Raw genomic sequence first — 20,635 nt, forward strand, 5'->3', positions numbered from 1 at the left:
GCGAGGGCCACGTGGTCTCAAGAAGCTGTGAGCGAACGTGCAGGGGCTGGACGGTGCCCGGAGGGGTCTGCCCTCCAGCAGCTGTGATGCGCTGGGGGGGGGGGGGGGGGGGGAGGGGGAGGGGGAGGCGGGCGGGCTGGAGCCCACAGGGCACCCAGAGTGGCCTGAGCAGACGGTAAACACCCCCGAGGGCGGGTGACACCCCTGAGGGCGGGTGAGGCGAGCAGGGCTCTTGGGGGCAGAATTCATGTACCTATGGCTCAGCCGCTGTGGGTGTGTAATTCGGTGACTTTTCAGCAGATGCACTAGACGTTCAAGCACCAAGATCCTATTCTAGAATATTCCACCATCCCCCAAAAGTTCTCTTAGTGCTCACTCCGCGTCCCCCCTCCCCCAGCCCCCAAATCTGCTTTCTGACTCGTGGATTTGCTTTCTGTGGACCATTCGTATGAACGGAATCCCAATACGTGGCCTTCTGTGACTGCTACGGTTCACATGGCGTGCTCTCGAGACTTCTCCGTGTGGCGGCGTGTGTTGGCACAACACCCCTTTTTCTAGCTGAGTAACACCCCGCCGTCTGGCGGGGCCTCGCCCTGCTCCCCCTTCGTGTGCAAGACCCCGCGTTGTTCCGGCGCGAAGCGTTTGCGCCTATCCGCTCGCCTGTGTTTGCGCCTACGCGTGCGCTCGTTAGGCTGGGGCTACGCGTCCGACATCTTAGGAAACTGCGGCCCGCCCTCTTCGCCCCTGCCGCATACTGTCTTCACCCCTGCCGTGCAGTCTTGCGCTCAAGGGTGCAAGCGTCCTGCAGGCATCTGTGGTGTCTGCGTCCTGGACCACCGTGTATGATGTGGTTCCAGGGGGCCGTGTGGCCCCCGGATGGTGGAAACCCCATGGGGCTGAGCCCGAGGTCACACGGTGAGGCCCCCGAGCTTGCTGACTTGTTCCTCCACCACCCTGGTGACAGGCCCACTGTGCACCGGCCACGGCAGAGGGGATGTGTTCTAATTCAGGCAGGGCCGTGTGACCGGCAGGGCCCCAGCTGTTGGGCCAGGACAGGGCTGTTTATAGAAAAGCCCAACCCCGCCCCCTCCCACCAGGCCCTCTGGCTATTTATAGATGGGGCTTGGGGGAGTCGGAGCCCCTGCCGGACAGGGTTTGGCCCTGCAGATCCCCTGTGAGCCCCCACGCTGGCCCCACTGAGCCCCAGGCTCCCCCAGGAAGGGCTCCAAGCTAGCACCCCGCTTCGGCAGAGAGAAACATCCCCATCTGACGTGACTCGCACATCCCCTTCCCCTCCGGGGCTCCTGTGGCCTTTCGGAAGGCTGGACTCCTTCTTCTGCAAATGCAAACAACCCTTCCCGCCTTCTCGGCCCCTTCTGCTACAACCAGGCCTTTCCGACTTTTCCGTGTCTACACAGCCAGTTCCCCTCCCAGCCCCCACTCCCGGAAACACCCAAGCCCCCTGCCACAGCCCCTCCAGGCTGCCCGAGGCCTTGGGCCCCACCCTCAGCCTGCTCTGCCTGGCCTTCCAGAAGCCAGCCCGCCTGCCCCTGCACTACCAGCCGGGGCGGAGGGGGGCTGTCGCCCAGGGGGGCCAAGGACGGGAGGCCTGCCCCTCGCACCCCACTTGTACCCGCACCCTGGTGTTTGCCCCACAGCAACTCCGGGAGGAAGGAACCGCCCATGTGAGAGAAGAGGGTCTGGGCCGCGGAGGGATCCCAGCCAGGACCCCGGCAGGGGGTGGGCCGAGGCGGGGACAAACGAGGGGCAGGTTGGCAGTGCAGTCCTGAGCTGGGACTCTCTGTGAGTGACTGTGTGGCAGCCAGAGTCTGCTCTCTCTTCCTCCGTGGGAGCTCTGGTCCCGCCACCGGAATCCACGGAGCCCGGCGCTCCCTGAGCCCTGGCCACAGGTTAGTTGCTGGGCTCTGGGCTCTGGGGGCCTCTGTACTGAGACTGCCCCCCACCCCCGCCGCCCCCAGAGGGAACAGGGTGAGAGGCTAACAGTGTGCTCCTGCCCCCCCCTCCCGGGGCCCATCCCTGGCCCCATCTCCCAGTGGGGTGAGCCATGCCCAAACCCGAATCCACTCAGGATGTGGCGCATTCCCGGGAGGCCACGCAGGGCACCCAGTTGGGAGCACGGGAGCCCAGCAATGGGATGCAAATCCTGTCTGGAAACCCAGTCCCTGCACAGGCTGGGCCAGGAAAGGTGTCTCGAGTGGAGCCTCTTGGAGACCCTGGCCGTGTGGGGGTTGGCCAGCATCCCTGGCTGTTTCTCTGCTGGCCAGGTGGCCCTACCGTCGCCGGTCCTGTGTCCCTGGACTCTCGGGCCCTGCGGACCAGAGGCAGCACAGCCCGAGTGGGGCCTGCCTGCCCCGTGCTGGACGCCAAGCCCCCCCCCCCCCGAGAGTGTGCGTGGGTGTGCTGGGGGAGGGGACAGCCGCGCGCTCTCTCTTTGGCCACCAGAGTGCGCGCTTGGGTCCAGGCACCCAGGTTCACCTCAGGGCAGGTGCGCTGCAAGCCCCCAAGATGCAGCCCGCCCCCCCCCCCAGGTGCGGTGTGAGGACACGGCTCCCCTTTTACAAGCCGCACCCCACCCTGGAGAGGGCCCCCCAGAGTCTCTAAAGCCCTGAGGTCGGAGGCCGGTGGGGAGCCGGTGGAGGGCTCCCCAGGCCCCGCTCGGGGCCGCGAGCGCAGACGTCCCCATCCGCCTTCCCGAGGGAGAAACCTGGACCGCGGAGCGCTCTCGCCGTCGTTGTGCCCCCACCCCCATGAGTAAGCGTCCGCGGCCCAACTCGGCTCCCCGGTGGTGGCTGGGCGGGCGGGGGGGCGGGACCCGGCAGCCTGGAGGTCACCGAGAGGCGCCGCCGCACCGGCCAGGCCCGCCCCCGGCCCGCCCCCTGCCCCGGGCCGGCTCCTTTTAATGGTGCGGCGGCCAGGCCCTCCCGTGGCCCAGCGCAGCCGAGGACCGCACCAGCATGTCGGGAACCCGAGCCTCCTCCAATGACCGGCCCCCCGGCTCGGGCGGCGTCAAGCGGGGACGGCTGCAGCAGGAGGCGGCGGCCACCGGCTCCCGGGTGACCGTGGTGCTGGGCGCGCAGTGGGGGGACGAGGGCAAAGGCAAGGTGGTGGACCTGCTGGCCACGGACGCCGACATCATCAGTCGCTGCCAGGTGCGGGCCCCCGCCCCCCCTCCAGCACCCCCCTCCTCCCCGCTCCCGGGGACCCTCTCCTCCCGCGCGCCCTGACCTGGCCACGCCTCCTGGATACCTTCCCTTCCTGGACACCCGGACCCTCGCACAGGCACACACTCCCCTCCCCCGCCCCCTCCCCCAGGGACCGCCTCCCCCGCCCAGCCCCACCCCTTAAGGCCGAGGGCCAGGGCAGAGCTATAAATACAAGTGCTGAGCTGGGGACACCCGATCCTCATGGGATGGGGTGGGGTGGGGTGGCGCCCCCAGCTTCTGTCTGGTTTGAGACACCCTCCCTTCTCATCCTGTCTGGGTCTGGCACAGGGCCGGCCAGCGGGGTGGCCCTGGGGCATCAGCCAAGAGGAGGCAGAGGCAAGGGCAGGACAGGGGGCCAGGACCCGGAGGAAGAGGGACCAGGGGCAAGGAGGGTCCCGGCCAGACAAGGGGGGAAAGGGAGGGGCCACGGACGGCTGGCCAGGGTGACCCAGGGGCTGGCAGCGCCACCGGGGAGCCGGACACGGGCTCTGTCCCCAAGGGCCCCGGGCGACCACTGCCAGCTATGGGCTCCCTCCGGGCCGCTCCCTCGGAGCCACTGCCCCCGTACCAGAGCGAGAGCCACGCTGCTGACCGGATAACTTAGAGCTCAGGGCACAGACGGGTGGGCTTTACGCTTCGTGCTTTGGCTCCGCTGCGGTTTGGAGCCGTGCCCAGAAATGCTGCTCCGAGTGGGGAGGGGACACCCCTGAGCTCCTCTGCCTGGTCTGTAGCCTTATCCCCTGGCCCCTGCCGGGAGGGCTCAGGCTGGGGCATGCCCCCGGGGAAAGGGTGAGCCCAACGCTTGGCTCTCGGCACACGCCAGCCGCTCTCTGTGCCCACTCCTGTGCCCTCCGGGCAGTGGGTTCCCGGAAGGTGCTTCCTGGGATCGTGAGAGGCTCCCACCCTCCGTGCCCTGAGCCTGGCCAGCGAACCCATTCCTGTCCCCCCGCTCCTGGGCACACGGCGCCACGGCCCTCCGTGTAACCTGCTGGCCCCAGTGAGCCTCACGCGTCTGTCTGTGGCCCATCTCCCTCCTGAAGAGACTGGGGGCCTTTGTGGGCTCTCCTCGTTCTGGAAACAGTTCTGGAGTGGGGCCTCCCTGCTCTGCCACCTGGGTCAGCAGGCCAGGCCCTGCCCTCTCCCGTCCATCACCAGTAAGAGTCCCGGACGGGACCAGCCACGGGCAGAGCAGGCTGGCCCCCATCTGACTTCTCACACTGAGATCACCCGCGTCTCTGCCTGTAGGAGCCCCGGCGCCCTCACCCCACCCCCCTCCAGCCTCCTGACAAGCCGGGAAAGTGAGGCCCGGAGAAGTTGAGGAATGGGAATCAGCAGCACATGTGGGCCCTCGCGTGTGCCACACACCCGTGGAGACGGCCCTGGCGTCCGGCTGCCTGCTGAGGCGCCAGCCTCTGCCCTGGGGAAGGCTGCCTCTTACTCGGGGTGCGAACGCATGAAGCCCAAAGTCACGGCCACCGGGTGCACAGAGCCACACGGAGCCATGACCCCGGGAGCCGGGCAGCACGTGGGAGCGAGGGGCCCAGGGAAGCAGGCGGCGGGCACGTGCAGTGGGCAGAGCAGGCCGGGCCAGGAGTCCCGTCTGGGTGGCTGCCTGGAAGGGCTGAAGCCGGCCAGCCCCAGTGACCAGAAGGGTCACCTGGCCTGTCACTTGGGTTCGGGGCCGTCCTGCGGGGCGGCTGCTGACTGGCGCCACCCTGCCTCTGCTCGGCCGACCGTCCTCCGCCAGCAGGCCTGTCTCCTCCGTCTCGCACTCAGCACGGCCGGGAAGCCCTCTGCGGCCCTCGTGGTCTGAGGCCGCCTGCACCCCCACCGCTGTCCTGTTTCTCTCCCACCCGTCGTGTGGGGCCCGTGGTCGGCGCCCCAGGACCCCCCCCACGACCTTCCTTACTGTCGGGGGTCTCAGGCTTGGCTTCCTCCCGCTGCTGTTTTCCGTGCCACTTGAACGCTGAACAGACGCCTCGCGCCGGCCTCTGTGCCCTCCCAGCTTTCACGCCCCGCCCCCCGCCCCCCGCAGTGCCTGGTCCGCGCCCAGCGTTCTGGGTCTGGGGGTGCTGCTTTGGGTCCCCCAGGGCCTCCCTTTGCTCTTGGCGGGGCGGGCTCCCTCTGGACCGAGTGACAACAGCCCCGGGGGCCTCTGCTCTCTGTATGCAAGTTCGCACGTTCCCCCTGTGAGCTCTGCTGGCCCCTCCTACGAGCCCCCACACCTCCTCAGACCTCCTCCGGGGTCCCTCTTTCAGCGTCCTTCCTTCACCCCCAGCCTGGACTCGGCCCCAGGCCCACAGAGCCAGGGGCTCACGCTCAACCCTCCCTCCACCTCCCAAGTTACTTTGGTCAGAAGGCTGTGGGGCCCCCTGCCCAGGACCGCCAAGGTCAGGATTTAAAATTCCCTCCTTCCAGCTTCGGTGTAAACGGGGCTCCGTGTGTGACGTGCTCAGTACGAGCGAGGGTGCTGTGCTGGGTCTCTCGGTTTCCACTGTAGTCCAGCCAGTCACTTCCTGGGAAGGGCCGGGGGCCTCGAGCGGTGGTGGAAGGTCTGATGCTGCACACGGTGACCTCAGTGGTTGAGGGGCCACGCCCTGCGGCTTGTTGGTGCTCTGGGACCCCTCTCCCCGGGGGGTTTCAGGAGGCACCTCACCTCGAACCCCAGGCTGGCCGGGGCCCTCCACAGGGACGGGGGCCGGGAGCGCCCGGGGTTGCTTCCAGGAGCAGGCCTCCCCTGCAAGTCTGCATCCTCTGATGGCACTGACCACCCAGAGGCGGCTCTGGAGGGGGCCCCCCCCCAGGTTACACAGCCCCCTGTGGCCCCGGCAGGTGAGGCCTGCCTACCCACCTGGAGCCCAGGACCTCCCTCCTCCCAGCCCCCACCCGGAGCCTCACTGAGCAGAGGGCAACTCTTTGTTTGGGTTGAATGAGTGAACGAGTGAAGGAGCTTGCCTGCGGCAGGCAGATAGAGACGGGGTGAAGCTGCGCACAGGAGGGTGAACCGGGTTTCTCCCCCACGGGCGGGGTGTGGCCGCAAGCGTGAACCGGGTTTCTCCCCCAGGGGCGGGGCTGTGGCCGCAAGCGTCTCCCCCTGAGGGCCGGCCCCTTGCCGTGTGTCGTACAGGAGCCTGATAAAACCTGGCTCTGCAGCCCAGGACCCAGACACACACCCAAGCGGACCCAAAGCACTCTGGGGGCCGGCCGGGAGGGGCCCCGCAGCCTCTGAGGAGCTGCCCCCACCCCCACCCGCCCCTGCTCACCTCCCTGCTCACTCCCTCCCTTTGTCCACTTGTCGGGCACTTGGACCAGGGCTGGGGGCCGACAGGGGCGGTGCCCATCCAGAGTGAGCCGGACTGGGAGGCAGGCTCTGGCTGCAGGGATGGGGGCGAGGCTGTGTGAGAAACACAATGAGGGACGTCGTTGGGGAGAAGGGGCCTGGGGCCATCAATGCTGACGATGGCGGGGGCGGGGAGGAGGGGGCTGCATCGCAGAGCACACGGCCAGGCTGGTGCCTCCCTGGGAACCGGGGCTGAGGGGGCACTGTGGCCAAACGAGCCGTCCAGAGCAGCGTGGGGACCCGGGTAGCTGGGGGTTCAGAGAGAACGGGAGGAGTGGTGGCTGAGCTGGTCGTAGGGGTCGGGCCCTGGCAGGTCAGAGGTCAGCGGGGTGCTGGGGCCGAGGGCTTGAGAAAGGGGGCAGGGATGGGGACGGATGCTGGACGGCAGCGGTACACGTGTGGGTGACAAGTCCCCCTCCATAGGGCGGCCACGCGGAGCCCCGTGGGTGTGGACCGTGGCGGCCAGGAGGGGTGCGGAGAGGCACCGGCGGCCGGGCAGGGGTGCTGTGGGAGAGGGAACAGCCACAGCGCCGGGGGTGGGGGTGACGTCCCAGGAGCATCCTCTCCCCTTCGCACTGCCCCCCTGTACGCTCCCAGCCCCCACCCCTGTTGCCTCCGAGGAGGTGACATCCCTGAACAGCAGATGGTCCCTCTGATCCGGCAGAGCCCGCCCCTGAGCGTTCCCAAGGCCCGCGGGCGCCAGACCAGACTTGGGCACCGGGGCCTGCTCTTCAAAGGGCACGGCTGCCTGCCCAGGGGAGCTGCAGAGGCAGGTCCGTCAGGCCCGGAAATGGCCCCCAGGGGAGCTCAGGGGGTCAGCAGGGGCCTCCTGGAGGGAGGGGCCGAGGGCGCCAGGAAAATGGCTCCCACGGGCTCTCTGTCCCCCAGGTTCGGGGGCCTGGTGGGGACCCGGAGCGGGCTCTCAGGGCTGCACAGCCTTGAGATGCCAAGGAGGGTGGCAGAGGGCACACGGGGCGGGGCCCGCTCTCTAGATGGGGCAGGAGAGGGGTCTGCGCTGTCCGGCCCACGGCCGCCACTCACACTCGAAGCCCAGGCAGCCCCGTGGAGAGGCTCCCTGCTGGGCCTGGACCCCGGCTTTGCTGGGCTCCTGCGGGGATGGGAAGGTCAGATCTGGCCAGACTCCCTAGCGGGCCAGCCGTGGCCTTGGTTCTGCTCCTGTGTCCAGGAGTGAGAAAGCCCCCCTTTCTTAGATCTCTTCCTCCAGGGAGGCAGCTGGCAGGGGTGTCCAGGAGTGACCAGACAGGCTGGGCGGGGGCAGTGGGACTGGAGCTCTGCCCGACCTGAGGCTCGAGCAGAGGGAGGACCCGGAGGCAGGCAGAGCCCCCTGAGGCCGCCCCGAGCCCTGCCTCTGTGCCCAGCTCCCACCTGACTGGCCAGCCCCCCAGGGACACCAGGAAGGGTGAGGCCAGCTTCAGGCAGTGGAGTCGAGGTCTGGGAATCCCACCCCCCACCCCGGCCGCCCTGAGGTTCGGAGTGGTCCTCGCTCACCCCCCCCCACCCAGGGCAGAACCTGCCCCCTGGGACAGGGAGGCCGAGAGGGGCCGCCCAAGAGGCAGTCCCCACGGAGGCGGCCAGGCCGGCCACGCGTCCTCACCCGTCTCGCTGGACCCTGGACAAGCTCCTCCCTCCAAGCGGTTTTCCAAACCAGGCTGGAGCGTGTGGGGCCGCACTCTCAGCCCGACGGCCCCCTGGCCCAGCCGTCCCGGGGTCTGTGGACTACAGACGGCACCTGGGCCACCACCTGAGGAGGGCAGGTGGGGTGTTCCTGCCCCGACCTCACCAGCAGCCTGCGTGTGACCTGGGGGAGGACAGACCGGGGCGGCTCTGGGACAGTCCCCCTGGAGCTCTCAGAAGTGTTCCCTGCAGCCCAGCAGGCCCCGGGCGCGGCCTCCTGGGGCTAGCTTCTGCCCCCCGGGAGAGGACTGTGGCCTGACGCCTGGGCCCTGCAGCTGGCAGCGGTCACCTGACGCCCACTGGCCCACGACGGCCTGTGCCTGTTCCTAGGTACCCGTGTTTACCCCAAACAAAGGTGGGGGTGTGCGTGAGGAGCTTCTCATTGTGTGTGTGTGTGTGTGTGTGTGTGTGTGTGTGTGTGTGTGTCCTGGGGCCAGCTGACCCTGGTGCTGGGTACAGGGAGAGTGGGGAGGGACGGGGGGGTGTCTGGGGGGGAGCTGGGGCAGGCAGGAAGCGGCCACGGGGGGGGGCAGGCGTCTACAGAGAGGCAGTGGGGCCTGCGTCCAGCCCAGCCTGGATCCTGCTGCGGTCACTTCTCTGGGGACCTCAGTGGCCCCATCTGCCAGTGGAGACCACACCCCCAGGCGCCCCTCCTGTGGCGGCAGTTGTGACGGGGCATGAACGTCCAGGGCGCGTAGACGTGTGCAGCACACAGGTGCCGAGGTCGGGGCAGAGCAAGGACGGCGTGTGCCTCTGGGGCCGAGCCCTCTGCCCCGCTCCCCTCCCCCACCACCGGCCCGCCAGCATCTTCTGTCTTCATCCCCCTTCCCTCCCACGGCCCCTCTGAGGCCCCTTCCCTGGCTCCTCTGGAGCAGCCCACCCGGGTCACCTCCCAGCACCGTGTCTGTCCTGAGCCCCCTACGGCCTGGTGCTGTCCTCCTGCCCTTGCGCGTGGGACACCCCCCCTGGGCTCCCAGGCCCCCACCGCCCCTTCACACTTCCTGTCTGCTCCCCACGGGGCAGCCCATCCCTTTCCACCATCATTTGCCGGGAGCCTGCGGTCCGTTCCCACAGCCACCGGCCTTCAAGTCCCAGGGCAGCTCGGTCCCTGCCGGCCTCAGAGCACCTGGGGACACGGCCCGGTCCTGGGTCGTGGTGACCCCAGGGGTCTGTTAGAGAGGGTCCTCCACACCGTGTCCGGGCAGCAGCAGACCCAGAAAGACCGTCCACATGCACTAAATAAGCGGGGTGCTGGGGAGTCGAGGGGGCCCCACGTGGAACTGCTTTCTCGCAGGGCCGTGTGGGACGGTCGGTACAGCTCACAGGGGTGAGTGGGGGTGGAGGGCGCGTGGGAGTCCGGGAGATGCGCTAGGGCACTGATGCATGATGGGAGGCGCAGGAGGGAAAACTTCCGGCCTGGGGGGTCTCCCGTGTCTGCCCCTCGCTGCCCCCAGGCTCCCGGCCATGCCCCCCCACCCCCCACCCTGGGCTGTGTGTGGAGGGACTGGAAGGAGCAGGTACTCCTGGTAGGCAGGTGGGGGGAGGAGGCTGCTGGCATCCAGACCTGCCTGGGGCGGGCAAGACCATGGCCCCCGGCCCCCCTTCGCAAGGCTGGAGCACAGTGGGCCGGCAGGCAGAGGCCCGATGGATAAGGCTGTGTTTCGGCGGAGATTAGGGCAGGAAGGTGGGCGAGGCGGGGCACCAGCCAGCAGGCTTCCGGCCCCAGGGGCCGCTGGGGTGCCCACAGCACCCTCTGCTGGTGGGAACGGGAGGCTGGGCCTCCCTCCTGGGGCTTGGCCTCCCCCGGCTTGGCCACCCACCCCAGCCAGTCCGAGCCCGCCGTCACCTGGGTGTCCCCAGAACAGGGCTGGCCTCGGAATTGCTTTTTCCTTTTCAGGCACAGGCCGAAAGGGCGGGAAGGGAGGGGCCCCTGCTAAGGGGGTGGGAGCGCTGGCCCCGACGACCAATGACTGCACCTGTGCCTCACCCAGCCCCAGAGGTGGGCGCCAGGGTCCACCACCGCAGAGCTCGAGCTGTGGGGGCCTGTCCGGGTTTGCGCTTCCTGGGAGGGTTGGCCCCTCATTCCCGCATCAGAGGAGGGACCCCCAGAGAGGGTCACAGGTGGGGCGGAGTTATAAGCGCCTCTGGGCGACCTCTGCCAAGCCAGCCTCCTAGGGGCCTGCCCACGAGGGGGGTCCTGGGGGGCTGGGGGACCGGCTGGGCCAGCCCCTCTCCAACCCAGTCCCCCGGCCAGGCCCCCGCACCTCATGCGAGGAGTGGGTCACCCACCCGATGCACCCCAGACCCGGATCAGAGCCACCCGCCACACCAGAGTCCCCAAGTCCAAGTGTGGAGGGTGTCCCGTGCACCCTGGGGGAGGCAGCCCCCAAGCACCTTGTCTGCAGCCGGTCCAGAGTGAGGCCGGCAGGCCCTCCCAGGGAAGGGCCAAGCCCTGAGGCTCCCGCACATTCAGCCGGGTCTCTGTTGCCAGGGCGGAAACAACGCGGGCCACACGGTGGTGGTGGACGGCAGGGAGTACGACTTCCACCTGCTGCCCAGCGGCATCATCAACACCAAGGCCGTGTCCTTCATCGGTGAGTGTCCGCCGTGCCCAGCCGCCAGCCTGGGGTCCCGAGTGTGCCGGCAAGATGGGCCCGGGGTGCCACGTGGGGCTGGGCCAGACGGAGAGGGGGCGGCGGGAGGCCCGTCCGGGCCGCAGGGACCGGCACGTTTGCGACTGCGGGCGTGAACGTGAGCGTCTGCCCGCCTGCACGTGTGTGCGTGCGAGCAAGTGTGCCGTGTGGATGGGGATGTGCACGTGTGCAGGCAAGCGTGTGTGTGCGTTCGTGGAGGCCCAGCCTCCTCACCACCCGCTCCCCACAGCACGGCTCGCCCTCAGGGCCAGGACCTTCGCGGCCCTTCCGGGACTGTGGGGTCTCCCGCTCTGTGTCTCTTTGTCTCTGTCTGCCTCTCTTTCTCTCCCCTCCCTCCCGGCCACTGGGCTGGACTGCCTGTCCTGCCCTCAGCTCTTAGCCTGAGCCCCCCCCTGCCCGGGCCAGGCCCCCAGGACGCCCTCCCACGGTGTCCGGGACTTTTCCTCTGGCTCCTTCCACGACTTAGCAGGACCTCACTGGTGACGTATCCGCCCCTCCCCGGTTGGGAAGTGAAGTCTGCAGCTGCGTGTGAGCCCAGCGAGGGCACAGTGTCGGGGAAAAGAAGGAACGTGTGGGCTGAGGGGCCGTGTGTGGTCAGGCGAGGCTGGGCAGAGGAGAGGGCTGCAGGAGTGCAGACTCGGGTGCCCTGCAGGGGCCGAGGACAGCCCGGGGACAACCCGCAGGCTGAGGCCCTGCTGCAACCAGGCCCCGGGCCCCACTTGGCGGGAAGCAAGGCCAAGGAGGCACTGCTTCATCGGAGGAGCTCTGCTTGCCGCTGAGGAGCTGAGGCGGGCGGGGGGCCAGCAGCCGGAGCCCAGGCTGGGTGGTCACCGGGCAGCACGGCAGGGCTCAGCCCAGCCACCGGCGTGCTTGGGCAGGGGCAGAACGTGCCAGAGCTCACGCAGCTGCCCCTCAGCTTGCGACATTGCCTGGGCCCCTGCCACGTGGTCATCTCAGGACGCCGTGGCATTTAGGTGACCTTTTGTACTGGGCACGGACCGCATAGTCTCGGAGCCACTCCCATCTGGACCTGTGTCTCGTCTCCCTTGGCCGAGCCTGTGCCACCGCCCGCCAGCCCTGGCGGGGACCGGGCCAGGAGGGGTTCCTCATGGGAAGGCAGCAGGTGCCCCAGCCCCACTGCCTCTGGTCTAAGAGGAAAGGGCTCGCGTTTCACGTCGGACCCCACACCAACGCGCCATGTGACCTGGGGCCAGCCACCTTCCTACTCTGGGCCTCGGTCCCTGCTCGTGTAAAGCATGTATGTGGATCCCACTCCAGCGTCGTATGGCTAGGGACGGCTCGGCTCCCCGGAGGCCCCAGTCGGGTCCGGGCACGGCTGGGGCTGCATTTCTCCCGCTTTTCCGGTGCTCAAATCAACCGTAGCAGCTTTACTGAAGTGTAATTTACGTGCTGTGAAATTCGCCACAATCGCGCAGCCGCCACCACAACTCAGCCCTAGGCCACTGTCATCACTCCAAGAGGCTCCCTCACGCCCCTGGCTGGAGCCCTGCCCCCGCCGCAGCGACCACCAAACGCTGTCCGGCCCTGTAAACGCTCCGTGCTGGCTTTTGTCTTATTCGGGCCCTGTCGTCTCTACCGTGATAAATACGTAGAACGTAAGCTTCCCCTCTTGGCCACCTTCAGGCACAGGGCTCAGCACACGAAGCGCGTGTACACTGTAGCACACCCACCGCCTTGGTCCGTTTCCAGAACTTTCCATCTTCCCAGCCTGAGGCTCTGTCCCCATTAAACATTCACCCCCAGCCCCTGGCACCCCCTTTTACTTTTTGTCTCTGCGAATCTGACTCCTCTGGGGACCTCGTGTGAGTGGCCACAGTGTGGGTCCTTTGGGGACTGGGCTGTTGCACTCGGCGTCGTGTCCCCGCGGTCCGCGTGCTGTAGCAGGTCCGAACGTCCTCCCTTTGCAGGGCTGCGCAGGCTCCCAGCGCGGCCAGAGCCCAGTCTGCTTCCCGCTCACCGCGTCCAGGGCCCGGCTTCGCGAACACGGCTGCTGGGAGCGTGAGCGCGCACGCTTGATGACGCTCTCACCGCACTTGCCGTGAGCGCGCACGCTTGATGACGCTCTCGCCGAATTCGCCAGGGTCTGCCATTCAATCCAGTCTCCTGTCGTGTGTTGCAGGCAATGGGGTGGTCGTCCACTTACCCGGCTTGTTTGAAGAAGCAGAAAAGAATGAGAAGAAAGGTGGGTCCGCGTCCCCACGCGCTCACCCTGGCCCGGCTCTGGGGTGGGGGGCTCCCCGACTCGGCCGGGCCCCCACCCGCCTCCTGCTGACCTTGCCCCTGCAGAAAGCCGGACTTCGCTGCAGGACGCACAGAGCAGGGCGGCCTAAAGCCCCAAATTGGCTGTGGGCCCCAGTGTTTGTAAGGCGCTTTCACGACACGGGGGACAGGTGGCTCTGGAGCGTCACATCCAGGAAGTCAGGGAGGGGCCCTGGGACCTGGAGTTGGCTGGAGCCCCCCAGCCAGGACTGGGGAGCGCTGGGCCCGCCACGCCTGCACGCAAGGATGTGGTTTCCGGAGGCAGGAGGCAGAGAGGGGCTAGAGCAAGGCCACCGGCCAGGTGTCTGGGCAACTGCGCCCCGTGACGGTTGTCTAGAGGCCGCAGCCCTGAGACCCCGATGGGGTCCGAGGAGGAAGCGTGCCTCGGCCTCAGGGCTCGAGTTCAGGGCAGGAGACAGAAGAGTCAACGGGAACCTGACCCTGGGCCGTGAGCAGCAAGAAGTGACAGGACGGAGGCCCCGCAGGGAGATGTGGGGGGCGTCCCGGGCGGGGCGGGAGGTTCCGGGGCCCTCGGCGGGGAGAGAGGCCAGGAGGGGAGGGCACACCCCTGGTGGCCTCTGTGGACTCGCCCTGGGAGGGACCTGGGCCAGCTGCCCCTGAGGGCTGACCGCCTGCCCCGTGGCCGCAGGTCTGAAGGACTGGGAGAAAAGGCTCATCATCTCTGACCGCGCCCACCTGGGTAAGCTCCACCCACCTGCCACGTGAGCGATGACGCGGCCGCGGCCCTCCTCCCCGGGACGCTGGGCCCCGTAGCTCCACCGGGCCTTCTCGAAAACTTGAAAGTGGGCAGTGGGTGGGGGTCACTGTTCCCATTGACAGGTGGGGAAGCTGAGGCCCGAGGGACTCACGGTGACGCGTGAGTCCGGGCGGCGGCCAGATCCTAGTATGTCCCCTTTCAAACTGGACCACCTGTCCCGGGCGGCTGGGCTGGCGCAGGCGAGGCCCTTAACCCTGTGTCTGTCTCCCCCCTGGGGACCCTGGCCTGGCCGGGCAGTGTTTGACTTTCACCAGGCGGTGGACGGGCTGCAGGAAGTACAGCGACAGGCGCAGGAGGGGAAGAAGTGAGTGTCTCCGGGGGGCTTTCGAGTCTGGGGGCCCTGGGGTGTGCGGAGAGGGGGCCGAGGTCCACTGGAAGCCACCGGGACCGCTGGTGCCCCGGCCCCGCCCCGCCACACACACACACACACACACACACACACACACACACACACACGGGCCACCACTTCACCACGGCGCCCAAACCCTCGCCCCACCAGCACCAACGGCTGTTTCCCTGGCCTCCAAAGATCCTGACGAGAGTGTGCCAGCGGCGGGCTCTCAAAGTCAGGACAGGGTGAGGCAGTGGCCGTCCTGCCTCGTCACGTGGCATGCTCACTTGCCGCACGTGTGCGCGCAGGTACGCGCACGCCTACCGCGCGCGCTCACACGCAGGTACCGCAGGTGGCAGTGCCGAGCATCCCGTCGGCCGAGCCGGTCAGACACGCAGGGCAGCAGCCTCAGTGCCCCGCAAGAGGGAAGCTGGGGCCGAAAGCAGACAGGATGTCTTAGAGCCAAGGCCTGGGACGAGGGGAGGGTTAGGGCTGGCCCAGGACCACCTTCCAGGGCCCCAGCCCCTCCCCCCACCCCCATCCTGGAGAGGCCGCCCCAGACTCCAGGTGCTACTGCTGGGAAGCGCCCCTCCCAGCTCTACCCTTTTTGTAGGGGTGCGAACTGGGGTCTAGGGGTGCCGGCCCGGGGCCCTGAGCGTCGGGGCTTCTCCTGGGCCCCCAGCAGGCTGCGGGGCCGGGCTCCCTGTGTTCACGGCCACCCCATCTTCCAGTATCGGCACCACCAGGAAGGGGATCGGACCTGCCTACTCTTCCAAAGCGGCCCGCACGGGCCTCCGCATCTGTGACCTGCTGTCGGACTTTGATGAATTTTCCGCCAGGTACCCAGCCGTCCGCAGCCCAAGGGGGGGACCGTGGCTAGTGAGGAGGGGCGCGGACACCCAGGCGGGGCGAGGGGTCGCAGTCACTGTCACCCCTGCAGATTCAAGAACCTGGCTCACCAGCACCGGTCCATGTTCCCCACCCTGGAAGTGGATGTCGAAGGTCAACTCAAAAGGCTCAAGGTAGAGCAGGGACCCCTGGCACGGCGGGCAGCCTGCCAGAGGCGCGACGCCCTGTCCGACGTTCACGGAACGCTCGCAGGGCACGCTGTCACAGGGCATTCTTATGGGGCGGCTGGCCTTCTTAGGGACCTCGGGCCAGCCAGGTCAGGAGGGTCCCCTCGGGAGGCCAGGGGATGCTTGGGCCCCTCGCGTTCCCACAGGGCAAGTTTCCCAGGATGCACTGGAGAAAGAGGCTGTCCCCGTCCTATTTGGGGCATGAGGTATAGGGGGCCTTGCTGACTCACAGAGGGGCAGCATGGGGTCAGGGACAGGATGAGGGGAGCACAGAGCCCTTCCAGAATTTTCCAAGGCTGGGATCTTGGCTCCTTCCAGTCCTTGCTGGAGGCTGTGAATGAGGACAGGGACAAACCGATGAGGATGCCAGTCACGTTGGATTAGGGCCCACCACAGTGACCTCAACGTAATCTCCTCTTTAGAGGCCTGTTTGCAAACGCAGTCACATTCCGAGGGGCCGGGGGCCAGGACTCGGACAGATTAACTGGGGGGACACAGTTCAGCCCATGACAGCAGGAAGAGGCTCGTGAGAGTCGCAGATAAGATTCAGGTGGGCCCAGGGGCTGTTCCAGGTCTAGGGACAGGTTGGCAGGTCAGGACCCTCGCGGGAAAGGAATGTACTGGAAGGATCGGGCTGTCAGGCGGGGCTGGAGCTGGACGGACGTGGCCTGGCCCCCTGCAGCCTCCCTCTGCCTCCCCCCACAGGGCTTTGCTGAGCGGATCCGACCCATGGTCCGAGACGGCGTCTACTTTATGTACGAGGCACTCCACGGCACCCCCAAAAAGATCCTCGTGGAAGGTGCCAACGCAGCCCTCCTTGACATTGATTTCGGTAGGTCCCCAGCCCAGCTGCTCCCAGCGGACCTCCTTTCGTGCCTGCTGGGGACCAGGTTGGCCACTGACGGGATGGGGCGGGGCTCCCCTTGAGGATGATCATGCTGCACCCCCCGCCCCAGTCTTCCTGCTTCAGCGGGGAGGGGGGAAGAGGGAGAGACGATCTAGAAGGAAGGGAGAGTGTCCGGAGCTGGGCCCAGGGCTCCCCGCAAGGCTGGGTACAGCCGGTGCTTCCGGCTGTGTGGGCCCCCTGTACATCCTGTCCCGACCCCGTGGCCGCACCAGAGCCGAGGCCGCCTGGTACAGCAGGGGAGGCCCCCACCATCCAAGCTGGGAGCAGCCTTCTTCCTCTGTTCACCCCCAGACTCCTACTTGAGCCACAGCGGCCTGACTCACAGTGCCCTTGCAGGCAGCTCCCCCAGGTTGGTCCCTGAGACCACCGGCCCTGGAGACCCCACCAAGGGGACTTAGGGGAGGCTGAACCCCCCGCTGTCCTCTGCCAAGAGGCAGCCCCGGGCCGGGGTGATCTGCAGGGGCGGTGGACACCCCCCCGTCCGGTTCTGTCTTGCAGGGACCTACCCTTTTGTGACATCATCCAACTGCACCGTGGGCGGCGTGTGCACGGGCCTGGGCATCCCGCCACAGAACATAGGCGAGGTCTATGGCGTGGTGAAGGCCTACACCACACGCGTGGGCATCGGCGCCTTCCCCACCGAGCAGATCAACGTGAGTCCCCAGCCCCCGCGGGGCCTCAGCAGGGGGACACAGAGGCGGTGCGGGGCGCTCAGCGGCGGGGCGGGCAGGGACGCGCAGGGCAAGGGCAGAGGCAGGCAGAGACGAGCACACAGAAGGTTGCTACAGCGGCCTCGCACCGCGGAAGCTCAAGCCGACCGTGTCCCAGGGACACACTGCAAGCGCGCGGGGGGCCTCAGCCCCCCTCAGGGCGCCCCGTGTGGTGCAGCTCAGGGACCGTCAGGAAAACACTGGCCTTTTCTCAGCATGGCCCTGTGCCCTTGGCAGTGAGGGCACAGGCTCTTGTTCCGAGCAGGTGCGTGTGAAGACCGGCGTCGGGAGGGAAGGGTGCCACGTCCAGGAGTAGCCAGGGCTCTCACGGGGCAGGGGGAGCAGGGACAGGGATGGGGATCTTGCCCAGAAATAAACCTCGCCCCTGGCGCAAAGCTACAGGGCCAGCTCCCCCTCTGTCCTCGCGGGCCGTCGGTGGGGACAAGAGGCTGCCCTGCTCCCCACCCGCGTGTTCGGGAGGCATTGAGAACACAACCCCACTGGTCGGCAAGGCCCGATCAGGGGAGCCTTAGCTGCAGACACACCTGCCGGGGATGTGAGAAGCCAGGTGTGAGGAAGGGTTTGTCAGGGGGTGTGATTTCAAGCATTCCCCTGAGGGAAGAGGGAGGGGAGGAGGGAGAGAGGAGGAGGGGGGGAGGAGAGGAAGAAGAGGAGGGAGAGAGATGGGAGAGGAGGAGGGAGAGGAGGGGAGAGAGGAGGGAGAGGAAGGAGGAGGGAGGAGGGAGGGGAAGGAGAAGGGAAAGAGAAGGAGGGAGAGGGAAGAGAGAGAGAGGAAGAGGGAGAGGAGAGGGAGGAGAGGGAGAGGAGGAGGGAGAAGGAAGAAGAGGAGGGGAGAAGAGGGGAGGAGGCGGCAGCAGAGAGAGGTGTTGAGCACAGAGGCAGCCAAGCGCGGGCTCCCTTGAGTGGTGCCGTGGACCCGCTCTGTTCTCACGCAGGAAATCGGGGACCTGCTACAGAGCCGTGGCCACGAGTGGGGGGTGACCACGGGCAGGAAGAGGCGCTGTGGCTGGTTGGACCTGATGATTCTGCGATACGCGCACATGGTCAACGGCTTTACCGCGTGAGCAGCCCTTCCCGCCTGTTTGTTGCCACAGGGTCTCCCCTTCCCCACGGCGAGGCCGCAGTGGGGGTGACAGGGAGGCCCCCCCTGGGAGCCCCCCCCCCCCCCGCACGTCAGAGCCAGCTGAGCATGTGCGCGGCAGGTTACGCCAACGCACGGGGGCACACGCGGCCGTCCTCACGGGCACAGTGGGGGCCGGCCTGGGCCTGGCTGGACTCGAGTCAGCACCTCCGTTAGGTCTGTAGGTTTGGGTCGGGCCGTGGGAGGGGGCCACCGTCCCCAACTAGGACCTAGTGCCAAAGCGGCTGCGCTCTGAGCGCCGAGGGGCTGAGACACAGAAGCGTGGAAGACAGGGTGTCCGCGCCGGGCACAGAGGCCACCACGGACTCACAAGCACGGGGAGACCCACCCGCAAGCCTTCTCGGCCCGGTCCGTGAGGGAGGGAGGAGGGAAACATGGAGGAAACAGGATGGAGCCCGGGGCCCAGGGCCCGTGCCGGAAAGAGCTGGCACCCGGGGAGGCCGCCAGTCCCTGGGGTCACGGGGCAGCTGCCCGCAGAGGAGCACTTAGGCGGAGCCATGACGGAGGGCAAATAGGGCAAGAGCCGCCAGAACGGGGTCCCGGGGGGGGGCCCTCGAGGTGAGCAGAGCGAGGACGGGCACAAGCCCCACTCCCTAGCCTGTCTGCACTGCGTTTTCCTGGGACCACCTCATCTTTGTAGAGAAGCAAGGGGCACGGACGAACGGAACGGCTTCTCCAGCGTGCCTCGGTCTGTTGGCTTTTGGACAGGCTGGCCTTAACAAAGCTGGACATCCTGGATGCCCTGGACGAGGTCAAAGTCGGTGTCTCGTACAAGCTGAACGGGAAGAGGATCCCCTATTTCCCAGGTACCGGAAAGATCCGAGGCGGGAAGAGGCTGGAGCAGGGGAGGGTCTGCACGTCACACGTGCAGAGTGAGCACCTGTCTCCGGAGCCGGCCAGTCCTGGGCGGCGGCTGCCAGTCACAGGTTCTCACCCCTGGGGAGGCCTGGCCCCAGGACAGGGTTGACAGGTGGGAGCCAACCCCGCTGGCCCCAGCCCCCGGGGACACTGAGGCACTGGCTGCCGAAGCCCAGCTCCCGGGAGCACTGGAAGCTCCCGAGCGGCCGGTGTGGCCAGCTCTGTGCAAGCACAAAGCGGACTCTTCTACCCAGGAAAACACGGTTTTCGGCCAGACCATTTAACACCTGATGGGTTTCTGCTTCCGTGCATCCTTTCTTTTAAAAATCTTTTAAAAAGCACAAAGGCTCATGTTTTCTTGGATCTGTTACTTACGCACCTGGACGCGCCCCTGCCAGCGACTTCCTGCCTTCAGCTGGGGGTGGGGGGAGCGGCCCTCCCTCGCCTGTGCGCGCACGCAGACCCGCCACCCACCAGTGCCGCTTGGCTGCGGGGGCTGCGTGTGTCCTCTCGGCCTGTGTGCCCTGGCCCTACTGGTCCCCGACCTTTGAGAGGGCACAGAGGGAGGGTGGTGTGAGTCCAGGGATCCAGGGCCCAGGGGAGCATGTGAATGAGGACCCTTGCAGTAGACGGCTTGTTCCAGCACCTTCCGTCAATAAGGGGTGGTCGGCATGTACCGTGAGCCACATGCCAGGAACCACACAGCTAGAGCGGGGCCCTCGCCCTGGGAACGGGACACAGAGTTTTTCAGGAACTCTTCATGCTTCAGGACCCTTAGAATTTCCGAGTGGGGTCCGTGAAGTTCCTTAGCTGAGTCATCGCTGTATGTTCTGTCAGAGCACTTAGCAAACCCACGTCTGGGTGGATGTGTCCCCCCTGGTCTGGAAGGGTTACAGCCAGTGTCCTAAAACCACCCTGCAACTCTGAGAACAAACAGGGCTGCCTGCCTTCCTCACTGCTCAGCCCCACGGCAAGCAGGCCCCTGAATGGGCAGCCTGAGACGCCAGCATCTTCGGGACACGGGTCAGCCCCTACCCTTTGTTTCCCCAGCTAACCAGGAGATACTGCAGAAGGTCGAGGTCGAATACGAAACACTGCCTGGGTGGAAGGCGGACACCACGGGCGCCAGGAAGTGGGAGGACCTCCCCCCGCAGGCCCAGAACTACATCCGGTTCGTGGAGAATCACGTCGGAGTGGCAGGTGGGTGCCCGAGCCCCGGCCACCACCCCGCCCTCTCCCTGCCCCAAAACCCTGGGGCTGAGTGACCCTTTTCCCTTTCAGTGAAATGGGTTGGTGTCGGCAAATCAAGAGATTCCATGATCCAGCTGTTTTAGACAAGCAGCGCTGACCCCGGGGGGGCCGCAGCGCCCCCTCCGGCATCATCAGCCACAAAAGCAGCGCCGCAAACTAAGAGATAGGGAAACTATTTTCTGTACTTTTGTATTTCTCTCCAAGCCTTCAGCTCAACCACTGATGTCTACAGTGACTCAAACATCTGACAGCCAGGGCTGTGGACAGTTGTTGTTGTTTTTAAATCCTGCTATTTAAAATGAGCCCAAGTACTCAAAACAGGGAACTTTTATGGCACGTTAATTGTCACATGGCTGTATGGCCGGTTGG

The 20,635-nt window shown here is 67.0% G+C and overlaps 1 protein-coding gene across 1 annotated transcript; it reads left to right on the forward strand.

Annotated features, from left to right (window-relative positions):
• The first annotated feature begins 2,792 nt into the window (after positions 1 to 2,792).
• ADSS1 (adenylosuccinate synthase 1) lies at positions 2,793 to 20,635 on the forward strand. Its single transcript, XM_047864410.1, has 13 exons — positions 2,793 to 3,170; positions 10,751 to 10,853; positions 13,054 to 13,116; positions 13,843 to 13,893; positions 14,209 to 14,275; positions 15,034 to 15,141; positions 15,243 to 15,324; positions 16,084 to 16,210; positions 16,784 to 16,938; positions 17,952 to 18,076; positions 18,866 to 18,963; positions 20,066 to 20,215; positions 20,297 to 20,635. The coding sequence occupies exons 1-13, from the start codon at positions 2,976 to 2,978 to the stop codon at positions 20,347 to 20,349; spliced, it is 1,377 nt and encodes a 458-aa protein (XP_047720366.1). The 5' UTR covers positions 2,793 to 2,975; the 3' UTR covers positions 20,350 to 20,635.

The sequence above is a fragment of the Prionailurus viverrinus genome, chromosome B3 (genome assembly GCF_022837055.1).
Source record: "Prionailurus viverrinus isolate Anna chromosome B3, UM_Priviv_1.0, whole genome shotgun sequence".
Taxonomy (NCBI): Eukaryota; Metazoa; Chordata; class Mammalia; order Carnivora; family Felidae; genus Prionailurus; species Prionailurus viverrinus.

Excerpts from the sequence above, each read along its gene's own strand:
- ADSS1 (XM_047864410.1), top strand. The coding sequence starts at position 2,976 with ATGTCGGGAACCCGAGCCTCCTCCAATGACCGGCCCCCCGGCTCGGGC. Across the intron at positions 16,939-17,951 it reads TCCCCACCGAGCAGATCAAC|GAAATCGGGGACCTGCTACA; the intron begins GTGAGTCCCCAG and ends GTTCTCACGCAG. Across the intron at positions 18,964-20,065 it reads GAGGATCCCCTATTTCCCAG|CTAACCAGGAGATACTGCAG; the intron begins GTACCGGAAAGA and ends TTGTTTCCCCAG.